The sequence below is a fragment of the Ambystoma mexicanum genome, chromosome 8 (genome assembly GCF_040938575.1).
Source record: "Ambystoma mexicanum isolate Mex_15411 chromosome 8, UKY_AmexF1_1, whole genome shotgun sequence".
NCBI classification, from domain to species: Eukaryota; Metazoa; Chordata; class Amphibia; order Caudata; family Ambystomatidae; genus Ambystoma; species Ambystoma mexicanum.
Window position 1 is genome coordinate 980,163,482 of NC_090929.1, and position 21,920 is coordinate 980,185,401.

A 21,920-nucleotide genomic window follows, 5' to 3' on the forward strand; every position below is an offset into this window, starting at 1 on the left:
CATTTCCTGGTTTCATCACCAAGAAGAATTCTGTTACTGACACTGAACTATTCTAGATAAAGGGGAAAGGGTAACCACTAACCATGTTCCCGCCTTTAAATAGTCCATTGAAAATGAGAAAGGTAGACTTTTACAGAATAATGTGAAAGAAGAACTATTGAAGGGATTCTAGTGAACGGGGCGTGTTAAACGGAAATGTTTCTCTTTATGAGCAATTTACATGCAGAAATGTCAAGTAGCAGGTATTTCAATTGAGTTTTCTAGAATGATGTTTGCAATTTTGACATGTCCTTTAAGTAAGGGGGCAGGTATGTGTTTTCAAAAAAAGGGTGAGTAGAGAGACTTAGCTAGCAAGGGAAGTTCTGATTCAATTGTGTTTTATCAAATGAAAGCTTTTTTTATCCAGAGTCCCCATTCATTTTTCAAACCATAGTGAATGGGTGCTCAGAGCAAACAAATGTACAGATGGTGATTTGTGTGTTTACAGAACTTTATTCAAGTAAGTGTAAACTAGAAAAGTGACGTGACCAGTATATTGTCAAGTCTTAATTGAACTTGGAAATGTATAGATGCATAATTTGTTTATATTTAAATGGATTCAAATATTTGTATTTATTAATAGACTTCTTTGCAAACCTGTGTGTTTCTTGTCCCAAAAGGAGAGGGGGTTGTGTATGGAATCAATATTGTTAAATTGGGTGTCCCAGGTTCATAAAAATAACTTTATTAAATAAATGAAAAGTATGTGAGCCGGAATTGGGGTGGATGGAAAATTCCCCCAAGCTAGTTGTCACCCGATTAAAACCTCTTATGTGTCCAGTGAGGTAAAACACACGTCAAGGGTTACTTGCGCTATCAACAAGAAGAGATGTGGCTTAGCAGTTATGGGTAGACTGTCTCTTTCCTGCGGGGGACAAAGACTGATTTGCATGTTTTTTTCTTCTGACCAATTTCCTGAGGTTATGATTAATTAAAGTATCTCCATCCATTGCATTTTAGAATGAACACCAAGGAAAGCAATAGGATTCCCCCAGGGAGGACAAGATGATGGTCAGTGAAGTGGATGGCATTGGATCTCAAGAGAGCGCTGCCGTGGTGTGTCAGGGCAGTCAGAGGCTGAGAAATAGAAGCTAGCCAGGGGTGGTAGACATAGACAGGAGCAAGAGGGCAGGCAGGGTGCTAGCGTGCAACTGGCAGTAATATATATATATATATGTATATATATATATATATATGGCCCACCCTCTTTTCCCTAGGGGCAAACAGAGCACAAGAGGTTGTTCCCTAGGGTCAGGAAGAAATGGTAGAAGCTCACCCTGTCATGATTATCCTGGTTATACCACTGCAACTGAACAACAAGAGAGTGCAGCCATGTGGCCAGCAGTAGGTATCCAGGGAATAGGAGAGGGCGGTTGGCAAGGCAGTCAGTCTGTGTGGTCATGGAGTAGGAGAAAGAAGACTGTATATGCACAGGCAGGAGCAGTGAGGGATGATGGGGTTGCAGTTCAAGGGAAGCTCAAACATGCCAGATCACTCTATTCAGGAGTTAAATGCCCTCTTTATTACTAGTCATTATTGTGGCGGGACCTGTGGTCACACAGGCTGGCCAGATGGGTGCTGTGAGCACACAGTGGGAATGGCATTGCTGCGTTCACGCAGCACGACTGTTGCAGGGATCGCCCTGGCCACCTATACATCACACAGGCTGGCCGGAGTGCTGCTGTGATCACACAACATCTGATGATGAAGCCGTGGTCATACCACGGGAACAGGTGCCGGGATCGCCCGGGCCTGGTTTATGGATCCGTCATCACATGGATCAGATGCACATATGGCCGTGGTCACACGATGTTACAAATGATGATTCGGACACTAGAGTTGCCACGCAGAGAGTCTGCTGGGGCACTAAATTCACGTGCCGGGATGACCTCCTTTTAGTTGGAGCGCCTTGTGACGGAGTCATGACACAACATCTTAACAGGGACAACACCACACTATGTTGATGTTTCAACTTTTCTTCATTCTCCCCTGAAAAGGTATTCCTAACTCACAGGCAAGTCAATGTGCAAATGAAAATCACCCTCAAAATCTTACTCTTGAATGGTTCCCTGGTGGTGTGCTCTTCAGGCAGCCAGGGGGCGATAGAGGGGACACAGGGTCCTCTTAAGCAGCCGCCCGGTAGTTGGGGCGTCAGGGGGCGCTGTTGGGCGGGAGAGGGCATTCAAAAGGCGTGGGAGGTCAATCGGGGCGGCAGACGGCAGCAGAGGCTGCACCGCGGGAGAACCTCAGAGCCACCGCGGCTACATTGGCTCGCGCCGCCCTGGGGGAGGTCCCGACCGCCGGAGAGGAGGGCCAAGCCAACCTCTGAGGGGGAGGGGCCCCTGCCCTGGCAGGCGGGGCTGCGGAGAAAGAGCGAAGCGCTGGAGAATGCGGCATATTATGGGGATCCCAGCGCTGCCCGTGGAGAGACCTCTGCAGCCGGCGCCGAGGAGCCGCGGCGGGCCGCTGTGAGCTCTCAGGATGACCCCGGAGTACTGCCTGCGCTCCCTGCTCATGCTCATCCTGGCTGTCTTCTCGGCCAACGCCAGCAACTGGCTGTAAGTTTTCTACTCGTTTCCTTCTCCTGTGACAGCAGCGCAGCCCGGCTGGGGCTCTGAGCACGGATTGCGCAACCTGCTGCTGCTGCCTGGGCGCCCGCCTGCCTTTCATGTCACCGTCACTCACTCATATCTCCATAATCACACACGGACTGCTGGCACGCCGGGCAACAGGCGGGCAGGTGCCCGAGAATGGCTCGCAGGGGGCTGAGACACAAGCCAGCCGCACGCGAGGGGCAGCCTGACACGGGACTGGCTCTGCCCCATCCCCACCGGCCTTTCCGGGGTGCTAGACTGTCAGGAATCAAACTGTGACCTAAAAGACCCGGGTGCCCTTTAACACGGAAACATAGCAGCGGGGCATCGAGTTTAAAGAGTGTCTACATAATTCTGCTCACTTATTAACAGCGAGTTATATTTTTACCTGCAGCCCCAACCACCGCCACCTCCCCAAGTGTCAGGATGTGCCCGTTTTCACTGAAGTTGTCCTTCCAATGGAACTGCCACAGCAGCAGGTGTTTTCTTACAAACGTGTATCCCCATGTCTTATCTCCGGTGCACAGCCCCCCCTCACCCCCCCCCCCCCCCCCCCTTTGCTGCCGCACAGCTGTTTTGGTAAAGTGTGCTTTCAATGTAAAGTTTAGGGAACTATTTGTGGCGGCGATCCCAAGTACGACAGTCCAGTGGGGGTGGGGGGCAGTGTATGGGAGTGCCACCAGTGTCCCCTGAGACCGGACGAGGGTGAGACTGTGCTCCGCCAAGCTGTGCAGCTCACAAACAGCGATCGAGAATGGAGGTGTCTGACGTCCCTTGCACTGTCTCTGATTTGGTTTCGTGCTCGAGCCTGGTGTGGGGGAATGGATACTCACGCGTGCCACACACGGGCCGCCTTGCGCCGAGCGCGGACTCTGCGCGCCTTTCCCGTCCCTTCCAGTGTCTGCTCCCGGGGCGCTAAGGGTTATCAGACTGCCCTCATCCTAAGAAACCGTTCGGTATCCCCCCGGCGGGGTGGTCGCTGGTGTCTGGGGAGGTTTGGCGAGTGAGAGAGAACTCTGAAGGAGCAGCATGTACACGCCGGATGCGGCCACTATTAGCATTTAAGAGGTTGATAAGAGCGAACGCGTTGATATCACCGCAGTGGAACTCCACGGGTGATTGGGGGTACCGACCCGGTGAACCCATTGAAGTCAATGGAGCCGCACCAAGTTGAGACGGCCCGCGTAGGTTTGTAAAGTGGCAAAGGTCACACGCATGCGAAGAGAAGCCGCTGATTGATGCCTGTTTGCCAAGAGGGCGGTCCAGTGGAAGTCACCGGAGGTCACCCGTTCATGGTAAAAGGACTGATCCCATTAAGGGCAATGAGGGTGTGCTATTGTCCTGTGCGTGGTGCAGGCTTCCAGTGCTGATGACACGCGGACGCACATGGCTATGCGCGTCTATTTGGAGGTGTCTGGTGTTAACTTGGATTGCAGATAGGGCGACAGGCTTCAGAGTTGGGTTGTGTGTTTATAGCAGGTGGGGTCGGAAGTCTGCCAGTGCACAGACACCTAAGAGGCGGAGGTCACCCATGTGTCTCTCCGCTTGTTGTATTTAATATGTGTCGCTCCAATAATACCTTATGCGGGGCAATACCCAACCGCTCTTGAAAAGATGTCCGTCCTCTGCCCCCAACGCGCGCAGCCTGGGCCAGGCACAGACACAACCACTGTCCAGCCGGACATGCCAATAGATGTGTCGAAAATTGAGGGGAGGTCCTTCCTAATTCCTCCGGGGACGCACGCTGAAATGACGACGAGAAACACAGGAAGCTCGCGCTGTCTAGTCTCCTGAAATGAACCGCGCTCGCACATGCCAACACTGGTAGCACATTTTAGCGGGAGAAGTGGGCGTGCTGTGCCAATTGACTCGTTTAAGGGGTAAATGTGTGATTTTAGAAGGATGCATTTTTTTTTTTTTAGAAAAAAGTGAAACCAGCAATAGTAAGATGTTTCGATAAATGGGGACAGCTGGAAGTTAAATGAAATAAATATATATATATATACAAGGCGTGGAAGTGGCATTTAAAAGCTGCCCAAGTGCTTATGTAGCTGCCCAAGTGCCTCTGAATTGAAATGCCTCCCCGCACCACCCGTCCACTCTCCACACTGTAGAATTCGCACCCACATTCCAGCTGCGCCTCTCCTTCCTTCCCCGCGACGCTGCCCGGGCGGCGTTCCCTCCTGGTTCACTTTCTGACAGCTCTGTTTTGAGAGCCAGTCCCTGTGAAAGTCTGCGAGACGTGCTGCCGGCTTAATCCGGGCAGAGCGAGCGAGCGAGGGAGCTGCGCTGTGAATATTAAGGTGCGGTGCAGGAGGAGGCCGGCGTGTAGGGGCCTGTTCGCACGCATCGCAGCCGCCGAGCGCGCAGCTCGCCGGGAACGAGTCCGCGTGTGAGCCGTCCCCGTGCAGGCGCATCCTGACTGGGGTGGGGGGGGTAGCCGGGCGCCCCCAACCCCCCGTGCCAGTGACCTCGTGAGGTTTACAGAGGGCGTCCATCCTCTTCTGTGAAATGGACTCAGACCTCCTGCAAATCAGTAACAGTGCTGCCAACCCCCCCGCCCCCCACACACACGTATAGGAATGCCCTGCTTTCAAAAGTAGCTCGACGTGTCTTGTATGTTCATGTTTAGAGACAAAACGCAACATCACGGTGACTCCAGCGCGAGCGAGGCGGCGCCGAGCCCCTGGTAACACGTTTTATTGAAGAGGCGATATATAGACTGCCCTTAATGACCAATGGCCGGAAGCTGCGCGCTTTCTGCCACATTCCGAGGGTCCACGTAGACGATATACAAGAAAATTGCGGTCGACGTTTCACTTTTAAAATCTCATTCATTTGCACTCGTGAACAATACAGGTTTGTGTTTGCCTGGTGTTTTTTCAACGGAAGATACGTTGGTGTTAAGATTGCAATGCGTTTGGAGCCAATACGGGCAGTGTTGTGTTGGTTTTGCTGCAACCTGCCCACAGTGGTGATATGGTGCCTTGTGTGTTGGTCCTGCTGGACATGTGAAACTGGGACACAGCGAGAAACTTTCTTCAGAGGCATGACCCTGAATTTGCCAACCACAGGCAGAAACCAACTACAGGTTTGTGGGTTATGGTCCTGAGGATTATACCATCTCCCACAGCCATTTGCATGGGGTGGGTGAGGATAGTGGGGAGAGGGGGAAAAGCCAAGATAAGCATTGCTGTTTTGTTGATGGATGCAGACCGAATGTGTCCTGAGCAGGGCTGTTGCTACGTCTGGAAAAGATCAGGGGCTAAGCTGATGTCGGGACTGGCGGGATTCGGGGCTAGCTATAGCCTTTTGGTTGTAGCACCTGAGCTTCTATCTGGGGCTATAACCAAAAGACACGGGGCTATAACCCCCTTAAGCCCCACCCCCTTAGCAACGCCTCTGGTCCTGAGCTCTGTCTGTGGAACTGTGCCGAGAGCATAGAGGATTGGGTGTCCAAAGGAAAGCCTTGTGTGCCCACAGAGGTAGGATACATTGGCCGGGTCTCTGATACGTGGGCTCTACGTTATAACATCACATTTCTTCTTTTTGAATCCCAAAACATCGATTGTTTTTTCTTTTAAATTGATTTTGCCGTAATTTATTGGGGGAGAGCCCTGCAGCCCCACTACATCCCCCACCCTACTTAATCCCCTTACCCAATCCACCATCTAAATTTTGCCGAAATGCGTCAAAAAAGCGTGTTGTTATGGGAATTGAAAAAATTGGCTTTGCTGTTTTGGTACGATACGGATTGACCGAAAAGTTAGTTCTTTGATGCAAGTGATCTTTTATTGCGTCCTTCTGCCACTTTTCGTGGCCTTGGATGTCTGGTGGGAGGGCCATTCAATGTCTGTGTATGAGTGGCTAAGTTGTATGTTGGCATGGGTACAGTGTGTTTGAGCGTAGAGGTTGAGAACGTTAGTGTGGCGAGATAAGCAGAGCGCCTCGTGGACCACTTGCCCCATCTATCTGTTGTGGTGATGGTACGTCTCTATAGGGGTGCCCCTTGGGTGATGTCTCAATGAGGATGCCATCCATGGTAAGGTACTTGTGAGGGGATGTCCTGTTGCACCCTTGAGTGGGTTGGAGAGAGAGAGAGATGCTATCTTCATTATGCACTTACAAGTTATGCATATGCTCGTTTTACAGTGTTGTTTTGTTGACTGCTTATTCCAGGCATCATTTATCTAATTTATTCATTTATATACTTGAGCAACCATGTTCTTTTGACCATAAAAAGACGTACAATAGATAAGAAATCAGATTTGACGGGAAGCAGTGTGCTTCTTACAATGGGGTGAGTTTGAGGGACATTCCAGGGTGTGGAGGGGAGTAAATGGAACAGTCACCAGAACAATACATAAGTGGACATGCATAGATTAAGGACAATGAACACTGCACGTGTTTAAGTGCAGGTAGAAGGTATGGCCAGCTGTGTCCTGGATGTGACCATGATGGTTGATGTGCCAGAGTGGAGGCAGGGAAAGGGAGGGACAGAGGCCGGTTACAGGAGAGGGAAACCTGTTGGCTAGAATGCAGATGAGAGGTAGGTTAAGAGGGTAACTGGAAGGCAAGGAAGTAGGTTTTTAGTTTGACATTTAACATTCTACTATAGTTTGTTGACATTTTACAGACTGCAATAGTCTGTTGCTGGCTTTGTAGAAATCTTAGATACTCTGGAGCGAGTGTTGAACAAATTGGAAGAGGAATGATGTGTTAATGTGTGGTGTTAGTCTTATTTCTGCAGAGGAATATGTGCTATGGTGTGTTTTTGATATTTATTACTGTAATTACTATAGTTATTGCTTTTTTGGAGCGGCTGTCGAGAAGCAAGAAGAAATCCTTCCCGTACTGGGATGCAATAGTAATTTGGTGCTGGGACCCACTCGAGGTCAAAATGTCATCGAATATTTCTGGAGACAAGCCTATAGGAGATGGCCCGAGCTTCCCTTCTTGGTCCCTAGGTGGCAGTAACTCTTTATAATTCATGCTGGCCCAGTCAGCCTTCCGTGCTTCCTTTCCCCGCTTGACGTGAGAGCGGCGTCCGCCCCATTGCAAACGCGGATAACATTCGTGCAGATGTTTTGGGTAATTATTTATTACAATACACACACGCTCGGTATTTCTGTTGAAAACATGCGTTTAGCTTCCCTTGCGACACAGTACGCCGAGGTTGGAATTGCAACCGAAGCACGGTCTAAATACTTTTCATCTTCATTTACAAAACTTGATTTTTGGAATGCATTTTGATTCAATATATGCGGATATCTTTTCTGACTGTGTAGTTTCTTTTGCGATGTTATGGAGCTCGCTGTCCTGCACTGTTACTAACAGGCACATGGCCGTATTTCACACTCTACTCTTCTGAAACTATGAGTCTGAGAGGAACTAGTGAACTGAAGGAATGGTGACTAATTGGGACACGGGCCTTAAAAAGTCATAACCGGCTAATGACAAAAAATATTCGTGCAGATTGTTTTTATGTGTGTATATTTATGTAGCGCACACAACGTACAATGGGACTGTTGGCGCTAGTGACCGGTCACTAAATGTGTCCTTGTGAATGATGGATTCTGCAAAATACGAACCGCGGAATATATAGGAAGGAAACAATTGAGTGTGTCCAGTTGTGTGCAGGGTGCTCTTGGGGTGTTTCTTACACATACGCCGGGTAAATGGGGTGGAAGGGATCGCACCCTGCTCAGTGTCAGGTGACTCTAGGTCGCCTGCACCACTTTTCCAGTCATGGGTTTTGCTTTTATGAATCAGGTGATGACGCCCAGTGTGGCCAATTAAAGTTAACCGTGACTGCGACCCCCACGAATGCATTCGTTAGTTAAATGGAAGCAGAGGTTTGGGTGGGTGTTGACTGGGCTGCGCGACATAAAGATACCCATTGAAGCCCAGTCTCTACCCATTGTCCTGCATCCAAAAACATATTAATTGTTGGTCGAATGTTTGCAGTGGCAGGTCCCACTCTTAAATATGCATTCGTCCTCCTTCTTCCTCACGAAGGAAGAGTGGCATTGCGTTTTGTGTATTTCCCCTCACTGTTCAGTGCCGTTGGCTTCACTGCTGCATAAAATGACAGGACAAGCGTTGCGTCAAATGAGCCGACAGTTCCTGATGGCGTCATAGTGCGCGACGCGCGTTTCGGGTTCGCTTAGCTCGCCTTTGCTTCGCGAGGCGCACTTGCTGGGGCGGGGTACTTACTACTTACACTGTGTGCTTTGCGACAGGGCGCGACACTCGAAAGAAGTGACAAGCAACATTCGCCTTTACCTTGTCTGCCCCCTCGTTATCCACCGGCCCTATGCGCCCATGTTTTCCAGGACGCGCACTGACACCCGACCCTACTGTATCTGGCCACATTTGAACTACACGCTTTTCCCTGCGGTTAGAGGTTGTGTTCACTTCCTGCCCGCAGAGATGAACGTGTCCCAAGATGATGCCTAACGTTTGAATGAATGAACCCCTCCACTTCAACACCCACCCGCCCTCTGGGCTGCAAAAGGATGCGACTTTGTTTTTCCGCTTGACCGCATTCCCTACTCCCCTCTCGGTTAAAAGGTGCTTGGTTGCCTAGCAGGTGTCAACGCACCCGAGGCCGTCAACCTCCAGGAAACGACACGCCAAGAGCCTGCAGTTGCTGACCCTGAACGTGTCCACTTATTTACATTGCCTGACTAAACGCTGACAGAGCTGGTGTGCGAGGCAAGGGCAGGCGAAGGCACTTGCCCAGAATCACACGGCGCGTCTTTCTAGTGGCGCAGCCAGGATTAGGAGAATGTGGACAGATCTTCGAAAGGGAGCGCGGCGGTGTTAGCCGAGTGAGGACGAGACATGGCACACCAGAAGGATGGATGCTCACGAAAGCAGCGTGTGAGTATCGGGGTGCATGGGGCATAATGGTGAACACACAAGGTTGCTTGCTGGATGCGTTCTGTCACAAAGCCTTCGATGTATTTTACGACAGAAACCCGGCGTGCCTTGAGTCTTCACAGAAACATTTTGTTTTTCGAGTTTATTATTAACACGTTGCTTAGCTCCGCTGATTGTTGTTAGGGAAAGTATTGCAATAACACGGATTTGATTCCTTTCCAGTTTACATGTGTGATATGTAAGTGTGTTCGCCCATTTTTTTGGTTTACGTGTGAAAAGATCATTTTAAAAACTTCTTTGGCAGTAATATCGAATGAACTAAGGTCGATCTAAACGTTTTGACTAAGGGTAAAATGGCAGCAGGTGGGAGGCAGGCGGATGTTCATCAGTGGGACATAGGACAATATCGCCCCCAAAAACAAAGGAAAACTCTACCTTGGAAAAACAAACCCATTCAGAAAACGTTATTCCCGGCGACGTTTTTCAAAACAAGATTTTCTGGTTATATCTTTTGGGGGTGGGAAGTGAAGGGTCAGGTCTTTGCTGATTGCGGTGAAGTGTTTATTTGGGGATTGGAGGGGGGTGGAGGGTCAGTTCCTTAAATCGGCGCTTCCCCAGTGCCATTTGTGGGAGGGAGGAGGGGGGAATTTAACCTTAGAGGCCAAACGTTTAAGTATTAAAGACTTGACACTGAAAAATGGATACAGGAAAAAAAGAACGGGTGGTAAAAAGTCCCGCGTGTAGCAGGCACGGGGCACACGGCCAGCATTACTAATAAGAAACTTTGGATATGTTGTTACACTTTCCATGCGCCGGTCGGACAGCAGATGCGCAGACATCCCAGTCCGGCTTCTCCGCATTTAATTCCACTCCAGCTTCCGTGGTGGCCGCTGTGCCCAACGCGGCTGCAGGCACTTCAAATGGAAACATCTAGAACTATCCAGGACCTCTGGTCTCGGCGCGGAATTAATCCCTGATGTTATCAGCGTTCGCGTCACGTGAGGGCTCGGAATCGGCTCGCTTTCTTCGTGCGCACACACCGATACGTGTGCGCACACTTGTGGTAGGTGTGTGCGCGGGCACCGACCATAACGCCCCCCCCCATCCTCCGGCCAGGGTTTCCTTCTTTCTCACTGCCGTCCCCCCTCCCCCTTCAGACAACCCCTGGTGTTTTTCCCCCGAGAGAACAGCTTTCTCAAGAAATGGCTTAAACATGTTGAAACTCGTATTTCCATAAGTCTCCAGCAAAGGCACACGCCACTGGCAGCAGGAGCAGGCGGGCTCTGCGTTTTTCATATACCCCCTGGTGACTCCAGAGGCGGTCTGCTCTTCAAGAACTCCCTTTTGGTGAAGATGTGTAGGCCTCGCCGCACGAGCCCAGGCCTAAATATCACTTTCTGATCTTTGCTGTATGAATGCAAAGGCCGCAGAGTTTTCTAAACGTGCGAATTATTCATAATACATTTATTAATAAGCATAATATCAGGCGTTTACATAGCACCTCGTGCTAGATTCCTTCTGCTTCTAAGCGCTGTGAGAATAGGTGTTATTAGTACCTGCGGGGAAATTTCTTCTCTGTGAAAGGGACAGTGAGCTAAAGACTTGGTAGAGTCTCTCCCAGGGGTTATTCACCCAAGAACAGGTCATTGGGCTGTGTTCGTGCTGGTAGAGAGATTCCCAGACCCCCCTTTGTTTTGAATAAATTAACTTTGGGTTTCACCCTAAGTTAACAGGGCGATCCAGACGTGGACGGTCCAGGGGCGTTGCTAGGGGGGGGCTAAGGGGGCTATAGCCCCTGATCTTTTGGTTGTAGCCCCGGATAGAATCTCAGGAGCTACAGCCAAAAGACTAGCTAGCCCCCAGTCCCAACAGTTCCAACATCAGCTTAGCCCCGGGTCTTTTCCAGACCTAGCAACTCCCCTGCGTGGACCCCTTGCTCACTGTTCTTAGAGAGGCAACAGTTTCACCTCACTGATGATGCCCAACAAGGCTAAAACATGTGTATGGGGGTTACTGATGGTACTCTTGTTCAGAGGAGAATTGCCTAGCATTTCGGCGCTGGACTGCCCCTGGGCAGGGCAAAGGCTGATATGCGGGGACATTTCTTCTCTGTGAAAGGGACAGTGAGCTAAAGACTTGGTATAGTCTCTCCCAGGGGTTATTGACCCAAGAACAGGTCATTGGGCTGTGTTCGTGCTGGTAGAGAGATTCCCAGACCCCCCTTTGTTTTGTTATTAGTACCCGATCTAATAGTACTCAGTGCATCGACCTTGTGAGGTTAAAGGGATTCAAACTTGCCAAGTGAAGGCGCACCCCTTGCAGGCACATGCACTCAATCCCGTCAGCTCCTCGCCGGATCATTCGGGGGTGGTGCAATAGCTTATGCCACCGTGGGCAACATGCCACCCCTTCCGTAGAGTGAGGGGCTTTTAGGGCTCAGCATTGCCCTTTTCTATCAGCAGCTGCTGCCCTTCAGTGCCATTCTTAGCATGCATGACATAGCCTGACGCCTTTATCAATTACATACACACTCTAGGATAATTCCTCACACCTGAATGCAGCAGTATTTGGTATAGCACAATATTTACCTTGTTTAAAATGTACCTGGATATTAAAATGTGACAATGCACACATGTTACAACAGCAACATCTTCCAACTGAAGGAAGCTTATAACATGTGTACGCTGTATCCTTAGACTCTTTTTTTTAACATTTTTAAAAAATATATATACACTAGGGGCGTTGTGGAATGTGTGACTCGGCTCAAATGGACTTTCCTATATATATAAATATATTATATATTTTCCTGTGTTCATCCGGTCCCGAGGGCCAGTGGATCGATTTATGCATGTGGATGATAGATGCACAGGAAGGGCTGCACATACACATTTAGGGCCTTTCACATAGTTCAAGGTTCATATATGTCCATGTTAATGTTTAAGTACAGGCACTTATGGGGGCACAAGAGTAGTGAGGTTTTATCCTGGAGTTGGGGCAGTAGGTGAGAAAGTGGAGGGAGTGGGGGAAGAGCATGGGTTTACACTGCGTCCTTCAGGACCGGGCGCTTGAGGGAGAGAATATCAGGCCATTGTTCCAAAGGTTTGGGTCTTACAAGGAGAAGTAAAATGGCCGCCACTTAAAACACAGATTGTGCTGGGAACCTCTCATGAGACACAGAATCATTGTTTATTCGAAACGTAATAGGAACACATGGAATCACTCAAAAGCACGTGATGATAAAATGCATAGAGTACAAAATCACACGTGCATTGTGCCGAGTGGTGCATCTTCGGGGTGAAAGTTGATTTACCTCGTCTTAAAAGTTTGATTGGTTTGCATATGTGTTGGTATTTATATATCTCAAACCTAGCAGTGAAGCAGCAGACTGCTGTACACCAAGAGGATGCAGTAATGGGGTGCAATAATGCGGGTACGGTGACCAGGATAGACTATTAAGAGTACACTTGGAATGACGTGGAGAGAGGGGTACGGAGGGTTACAGGCACTGGACACCTGTTAGGGAGGGAATGGCAGACGAAGGGCCTGATTTACAAACATGTCTTTAACATGGGGAAAGTCCCGTTGAAAGCATTTTTGTAAATAAGGCCCATAGTGTTCATTTGTGGGTAGATCCGCAGTCGTGTTTCGGTTAAGGCTGTATTCATGTGAGTTTCACGCAATTTGACCTTCCTAACTCAAGTGTTGAGTCCTTGGGTCTGTATCGCTCCTTTGAGTCAGTCCACCTAACTTTCTTCTGTGTATTTTCTCTCGAGCAGGAGAGTTGTGCCCTTTGTCCTTCTTGTGTAATGTGATGGAATGTAAATGTGTGATCGAGAAGGCCTACTCTTCACTTTACTGCTATGTTTTGGGACTAGCAGTGCTGTGAGTGGTGCGGGAGGGTCAGGAGAGGAGTTGTTTTACATTAGCACATGAACATTTGCCTTTCTCATGAAGTAGAATACTTTCCCCGGCTAAGACTTTGAATGCTAAACTCAATTCCCGTTCATTAGACGTGCAGCATTAGTACCCTGTGGTGGTGTGGTTACCTGGAATGACCCGTGAGTGGAAGGACAGAACAGCAGGCTTAAATATTAAGGCTGTTGCCACCTGTCTACTTTGGCATGTCTTGTATGCAGGGAAGTGCCCTTAAAGCAGCAGTACCACCAGAGTGCGGTCATTGTTTTGCGTGTCTTAATGGCCCCATTAGGCATTAGCATATAAATATTCCCAAAGATATTGATTTAATTGTTTTACGTAGAATAAAATCCTTTTGTCTTTTTACACTCACTCTTTTGAAATGTATATTACCTGTACACATTATGTCGTAATGCTCTCTGGAATGCTGGCTCGCGTGTTACGCGGTCAGCATTTCAGGTGCTGGTGTTAATGTTTGGAAGGGGGCTGAGTGGCAGTGTGGCCACGGGGTCTTTCCGTATAATAAAATGATTTACCTGAACATTACCACGCCTCCGTCATTGCTTGACTGGTGACGAGGCTCACAATGGCGAGGGACAGACCCTGTGCGGCCCGCCTGTGCAGGGATTCAGCACACCAATGTTATGAAGTAAGATTATGTTTACGCATGCACAAGCCTCGTTCTGGCTCGCATTTGTAATAAACGCGGTCCAGACGGCAGTTGCCGCCGGGACCCCACACCCAACAGACGCGTCCACGAGTCTTCTGTGTGTGTGCGTGCGTGTTGTGTGGGCAGCCTGGGGCGCTCCCTTGACCATAACATTGGCGACGAGGAGGAAGCGCTGGGTAAGAGTGTGGGTGATTCAACGCATGCTGTGTGTTGAACGTGGCATCCTCTCTTACTACGCAGTTCACAATCTGACGCGGCAAGGAACGGGCATCTTTAAATTTCACACGTGACAGTTGCGGCCCGCAAGGGTGCTTGTGCGCTGTCTGTGCAATTCAAATAAATCCATTTTTGGAACCCTCATGGTTTCCCACGTCGGGGAGCCGTGAATTTGTGCTAGGAAGACATGGGCTCATCATACAGCACATGTTAGCCCTATTGAAGGAGAAAAGTCAGACGAGAGACTTCTGGCAGCAGTTGGATTTATCATAAGAAGGTCAGTGGTCATTTGAGCAGCAGTGATGCCACAAAGCCACAACAGTCTTGACCAGATAGAGAGGTAATGCGTGCTGCCCACGTGTTCTGGGTTTGCGGCCTCACACATTAGAGTGGGGTGCCTGTGCGACCTGTTGAAATGAGTGATCAGGACGGAGCAGCAGTTGCCCCAGCACAGATGCCACACAGACAGCAAGGCACACTGGCACCAATGCCAGAATTTGACACATCAGGACCTCCATCCAAGCTTGGGTCCAAGTGGTTAGTGTGGGTCAAGAAACTTGAAATGTTTTTCAGAGCTACTGAGGAGATTGATGATGATGCAAAAGTAGCGACCCTACTGTATTCTGCTGGGACTGAAGTGCACAGTATTTTTGATTTGTTAAACCTTCAAGTTGTCATGTATGCAGCAGTTAAAGCAGCTCTTCAAAAGCACTTTATCCCTATGGCCAACATGGACTACGACAGATTCATTATGTGCGGGGGAAAGCAGCACGATGACGAATCCCTAGATCAATTTTTCACTAGTTTGCGCCAACTGTCAAGCACGTGCTGATGGGAGAACGAAGAGGGCATGGTGTAAAACCAGATTATTCAAGGGTGCAGTTCTGGCACGTTAAGGAGGCAAGTGCTTCGAGAACCGGGAATGACATTGCCACAAATTCTGGACACTGGTCGAGCCTACGAACTCGCAGAAGGCAGAGGGTCAAAGATGGATGTGGCTGTTCGCCCTGGTAAAAGTGAAGATTCTTTTGCCCTGGGATGGTCCGCCACACCAAAGTCACGATGGAGCCAAAAGCGAGCGGATAAATCCCCTGTCCACGGCCCTCCACCGTCATGCTGGTATTGCGGGTATGATCTGCCGCATGTGGGTGAATGCCCAGCAAAATCTAGAGTATGCAGAAGCTGCAGCACGCCAGGACACTACGCCAGGGAATCTAGAGCAGCAATGCCGGTGACAACCTCCAGAGGGCCTGCGAGAGTTGGTGAAGGTAACTTCAGGAGACCTAGAAGTGTGGCTACCGTAGAACAAGGCATTCAAGAACTCAATATAGAGTAGGAAGAAGACGATGAGGAAGTGTTCTTTATCTCCAATATAGCTACTGGAGCCAGACAGAGGAGACAACCTACATGCATAGTGGACATTGGGGACACCCCAACGCCATTCTTGATTAATACCGGGGCGTCAGTGTGTATCCTAGCAACAGAACATTACAAAGCTCTCCCTGGCCCACCTATGCTCGAAGAATCCCGGGCGAAGATTTACACCTTTGGAGGCAGCACACCGTTACCTATACAAGGGGTCTTTGTTGCACCGGTCACCCATTGACACAATGCAATCAAAGCCCAATTCTTTGTGACCAACGTCAGCCCTTTTTCCCTCCTGAGTTGTGCAGCCTCAGAGGCCCTGAACATCATGCACTTCACCATGTCGGTGTACCAGTCAGACGTTGACCGGCTCCTGGAAAGATACGAGGGCCTCTTCCAGGGCGTAGGGAAACTGAAAGCAGAGCCAATATGTCTCCACATCGATGAGACAGTGAGACCCACCGCTCTCAAACATCGGAGGATACCGTTCCATCTAAGAGCACAGGTGGAAAAAGAACTCCAAACACTGATAGATATGGACATCATCGAGAGGATAGAAGGTCCAACCCTGTGGGTATCCCCGATTGCGGTTGCACCAAAACCTAAGCAGCCAGGTGCTGTACGCATTTGTGTCGACATGCGGCTCCAAATGCCGCCATAAAAAGGGAACGTCACCTCACGCCAACGTTGGATGACAACATCAGTGAATTACAGGGAGCCAAGGTGTTCTCAAAGTTAGATTTGCGTTCAGGATCCTACCAACTTGAACTGCATCCGGACTCACGCTATATTACAACCTTCACCACCCACGAAGGGTTGTACCAATTTAAGAGGCTGAGTTTCGGAGTCTCGTCAGCAGCGGAAGTGTTCCAAAACACCATCAGGGGAGCACTTGCCGGTCTGAAAGGAGTCATCAATATGAGCGACGACATCCTTGTTTTCGCTACATCAGAGGCGGAGCATATGAAGAGGCTGGAGCAGGCACTGGAAAAGCCGAGTAACCTGGCCCTCACCCTTCACAAAACCAAGTGTGATTTCTTTAAGGACCGCATCAAATTTTTTGGATTTGTTTTCCATGCGTGTGGAATCTCTCCTGACCCTGAGAAAGTTTGTGACATTCGTGACGCAGCAGCCCCAGAATCCCCAGTGGAAGTCCATAGCTTCCTAGGCATGGTGAATTACTGCAGCAGATTCATAAAAGGACTAGCTTCGCTGTCAGAACCGCTCAGGGAATTAACAAAAAATGATGTAGCGTGGACATGGGACAAGAAAGAAAAGGAAGCATTCCAAGATATTAAGTCTGCACTGTCAGACCAGGAGACCATGGCGTACTTCAATCCAGTGAGGGAATCCGAAATTGTGGTAGATGCAAGCCCAGATGGCTTAGGTGCAGTACTGCTGCAGGCCAATATGCAAGGAAACACGTGCCCCATTGCCTAAGCCAGCAAAGCCCTCTCCGAAACTGGAAAGAGGTACTCTCAAATAGAGAGGGAGGCGCTGGTGATTTGGTGGGATGGTCGCCAATTCTGCTTGTACATTCTTGGAAAACCAGTGGTAGTTATCACTGACCATAAGCCCCTCATTTCAATCATGGCTGGCGCATCATCAAAACCGCCCCCGCCCATAGAGCGATGGATGCTGTCGCTAATTGAGTACGGGGTGAAGCTGCACAGGCCGGGCACCAACAACCCCACAAACTATCTGTCACGCCATCCCAGCACGGGTCGTGCACTGGACCAGTTGGAAGTCGTAGAGAGCCTGGAAATGGTACGCAACGTCGTAGAGGTTGCCATGCCGGTAGCGTTGGCTTGTCAAGACATTGTTGATGCATCCCACAACAACGAAGTGTTCCGGGTCATAAGAGCGGCCATCAGAAGCGGGAAATTGAAGGAGGTGCTTGGCAACAATGCAAGGCGGAAGACAGGAGCTCAACGAGATATGCAAGCGCTATGGAAAGCGAGAAATGAGCTGTCTGTGTCTGAGGACGGCCTCATCCTACGCGGCCAATAAATTGTGGTTCCGAGATCGCCGGTTGCCAAGGTACTGGAACTGGCACTTACTGCGCACCAGGGGACAGCCAAAACAAAAGCCCACCTAAGGCCTAAAGTTTGGTTTCCCGACCCGGAGGGCAGAGTGGACGATTATGTACGCAGGTGTGTACCATGTCAAGTGGCAAGCCCGCCTGAGAGAGCGCCCACAATCAAGTCGATGGAGAGGAGTGAGCAACCGTGGGGGACTGTTCACACAGATTTTGGGTCCACAGGAAGAGGAATGTATTTCTTAGCGGTCGTAGACCAGTGGTCAAGATATCCAGAGGTAGAACTGGTGGAGTCAACAGCCTACGACCACACCATCCTGGCGCTGGAAAAGATATTCGCCACTCATGGGTTCCCGGTGGTCCTGTGCTCAGACAATGGCCTGCCGTTTCAAGGCAGTCGATACACGAAATACATGGAAGACAGAGGGATCAAACACCGGAAGGTGAAGCCACTCTGGCCCAGGGCCAACGGAGAAGCAGAGAGGTTCATGCAAACTTTGAACAAGACCTTTTGTATCTCTGTAAATGCGGGTGGAGAGTTACGACCGAACTTATTTGAGCTCCTGCGGGAATACCGGATGACTCCACACCAGTCCACAGGCGTCCCACCAGTGGAGGCCCTGTTCAAGCAGTGTCCGAGAGGATTAATTCCGGAAGGCAAAACACCGGGAGTTATTGATGACGAATGCGTCCGACAAGAGAGACAGGCCAGGAATGAGAGAGAGAACAAGCAGAGACACCTCCAAGATAAAGACATTGCAGTGGGTGACACAGTGCTAGTCAAGAGCCGACATCCCAAAGGGAAGATGTCCCTCACCTACGAGCCACAACCCCTTAGTGTAACACATTTGAGAGGGTCAATGGTGACTGCTGCCAATGAGCGAGGGACGGTGACCAGAAACAGATTCTTCTCCAAGAAGATCGAAGCAAGCACAGCGTCCGAACCACCGGAAGGGACGGATCCGCCGGGCGCAGTGGAAAACCGGCGAGAAGAAAGCTCCCACGGAGATGACGGCCCACAAATGGAAGTACCACTGCCGACCTCGGGGAGTAGCAGTAGGTATCCGAGCAGGCAAGGACGACAAACCCCTGTAAGATTTAGAGACTATGTCATGGACCCCGACGGCTGAAGCAGAGGCGAACAATATTGGTTGACTCATGTTGAGTTTTGTTTATGTTATGCAATGTTTCATTTTCTTGTTTAAAGAAAAGGAGGGATGTTACGAAGTAAGATTATGTTTACGCATGTGCGAGCCTCGTTCTGGCTCATGCATGCGCGTTTGTAATAGACACGTTCCAGGCGGCAGTTTCTGCCGGGACCCCACAGCCAACAGACGTGTCCACGAGTCTTCCGTGTGTGTGCGTGCGTGTTGTGTGGGGCGGCCTGGGGCACATCCTTGACCGTAACAACCAGCATGTCGATTGGTCACAGCCAGATCCTGGTGGGTCCCTCTGTTCCTTGGAGATGGTAGTGGAAGGGGGAGTAGGTACGGCGGCCCACAGGCAACAACCAGGCACAGGGGTGAAATTCTGGGCCACACCAAGCAGCCCCAATCATCGGAGCTGACAAACCGATGTGACCACGCTAGAGGAAAGGACCTAGCGACGTTGACGCTCCCGGCAGCCATTTTTGGTTGCTTAGCTACATTTTGTTAGGATTTCAACGGCAGTTACACGGAACGCAGGAGAAGGCAAAACGAGCTACTTTGGAACCTTGGGAATTTGCCATATCTTGTTGCAAGTGCAGGTACTGTTAGAAGTGAAGTTTTAACCCTTAGCTGTACTGCAAGGTGGCACAGGAAGAGAAACTATTTTGGAATTTATGAGTAGCCAGCCTTGGAGTTTGCCATACACAGTGGCAAGTGCAAGTACTGTTACGAGAGAAGCATTTTCTTTTAATCCATAGCTGCTTCACCAGGTGGCACAGGAAGGCAAACAGGCACAATAGCCTGTAATGACTTCAGGAATCTGTGAGTAACCAGCTCTGGAATGTGCCATATTTATTGGCAAGTGAAGGCACTGTGACAACAGAAACATAATTTATGATGCATAAACTGCACTGTAAGGGGTCCGTGAGCAGCACTGACATACAGTGCACCTGTGGGCGAGTTGCAGGTGCATAGTAACTGGACGGGTCCCCAGCCATCATGCAACATAGCAACGCCAGGCCTCCTCTAGCATTTCTAATGTCCCTAGGCGAACCCTCCGTTTCGTGTGATTTATGGGTGGATGCGTTCAAATTATACATGAGCAGCTGGAGGAATGCAGTACAGCAATGATGAAAAGGAAGCAGCGCTATTAAATTGTCTTCAGACCGAGGGACTCAGAATCTTCAGGCATCTTCCGGGTGAAGTAAGTGTACGTGCCAGGCGGTGGAGAAGGGGAGAGAGTACTGAGTGCATATGAAACCGCTCTCAGTAAATTAGAAGGCCGGTTTGGGAAGAGCCCTAATGAGGTACTCGAGCAATACCATTTCTTCTCCAGGGCACAAGGAGTCGGAAGGCTTTGATGCCTATGTCACGGCACTTCAGACTCTTATGGATACATGCACATTTACAGGTGTGCATGAGGAGTACATCAAGGACCAGATCATGATGAAAACAAGCAAATGCAAGGTCAGGGAAAGGCTATGGATAGAGAGACCCACCTTTGGACAAAGTGATAGATATTGCGAGGGCCATAGAGGAGTCACGTGCCAGTGTTCAAGTTGTCACTGAGAAAACGGACAGGCATGGCCAAAGGGAGTCGATCCAAGTGGTGTTGCCACCATTCAAGAAGGGTAGCAGTGATGTCAGGAAGAAGTCAGAGAAGTTTGAGGGGAATCTAACAGACCGAGTAGAGTGAACTTTGCGGGTGGGGCGAGGGAGGCATGTAAAAAATGTGATTTGTCAAGTCCTCCCACAAGGCAAAGGAATGTCCTGCATGGGCAGCAGAGTGCAGGCATTGTAAGACTTAATGACACTATGCAAGGATGTGCAGAAAGAACACGGAGGGGAGCAATTTTCAAGGAAGACAGAATGTCAGGATGATTGAAGCTGACAGTGTTCCAGGGAATGCTGGAACTTTTGACAGCAGTGTGATGAGGGAAGGGGTGATATTGCATGTCGGGGGGGGGGGGCAAGAACGGGCCATGGGACATGTTGGTGGATTCTGGTTCCCCTTATACCATGATCTCTCCAGAAGTGTACAAAGAGAATTTGGTAAAGGAGGTAATCCCAGACATTAATCCCAGTGCATATGGTCAAGTACCTAAAGTATTGGGGTATGAACGGGTGCAAATTGAATTCAAAGGACGCAGGATTGAAGGAAAATTGTATGTAGCACATAAAGGTGCAAGCGTTTTGGGGTAGAATGAGCAAGCGGCCCTTAATATAGAGATACATCCTGGAAAGACTGTGCTGAGTGTGGAGGAAGTGTCGGGCGAGGTCATGTCAGCGCAATATTTGTGCAACAAGTATCCCAGAGTATTTGCAGAGTGACTGGGTATGTTGCATGGATTTTCACACAGAATTGTTTTAAAAAGGGGGGCAGTGCCAAAGGTACACAAGGTCAAAGGTCTTCCTGTATTGGCCAGGGAAGGGTTAAAGTTGGAATTAGAAAAGTTGAAGGGGGCAGGGATCATAAAGGAAATTGAGAGTGCCGAGTGGTTGTCTCCTGTGGTGTTCGCGCTGATTCAGGACGGTAGATTTAGGATGTGTGTAGAGCTAAGGGAGGTGAATTCTAATATTTGGGTTGATCGTCATCCGCTCCCCAACATCAATGAATTACTGTTGACAACGGGATACGCAGAGTGGTTTTCCCCTTTTGGTCTGTTATCGGCTTATCAGATTAATCTACATGTGGAATTGCGACGGTTGACTTCATTTGTGACACCTTTTGGGAGATACAGGTTTCGTTGTATGCCATTCGGTTTGGCATCTGCGTCTGCAGTTTTCCAACGTTTGATGCAGGAATTGTTTGGGAGTGTCCCTGGTGTGAGCTACTTTCAAGTTGACATTTTAGTGTGGGGCAAGAACAAAAGGGAACATGACGAGAGGGTGCATCGAGTCATGCAGAGTGGCTTCACAGTGAAATTATCAAAATGTCAGGTGGGGGTGTCCAGTGTGACGTATTTAAGGCACATACTCGATGCCAGTGGTATAAAGCCTAGAGAGGGGTTAGTTAGAGTTATGAGGGAGGCCCATTCTCCAGTGAATAA

The 21,920-nt window shown here is 49.5% G+C and overlaps 1 protein-coding gene across 2 annotated transcripts in view; it reads left to right on the forward strand.

Annotated features, from left to right (window-relative positions):
* Positions 1 to 2,343: 2,343 nt before the first annotated feature.
* WNT4 (Wnt family member 4) overlaps positions 2,344 to 21,920 on the forward strand; it is a 223,444-nt gene continuing 203,867 nt past the window's right edge. The window contains exon 1 of one of the 2 annotated variants that reach the window (XM_069610882.1): positions 2,344 to 2,597. In XM_069610882.1, the coding sequence (XP_069466983.1) occupies positions 2,521 to 2,597 (77 nt within the window). In that variant the 5' untranslated portion in view covers positions 2,344 to 2,520. Of the gene's footprint in view, positions 2,598 to 9,377; positions 9,519 to 21,920 lie in introns of those variants that run through there. The other variant, XM_069610883.1, reaches the window with a different exon arrangement.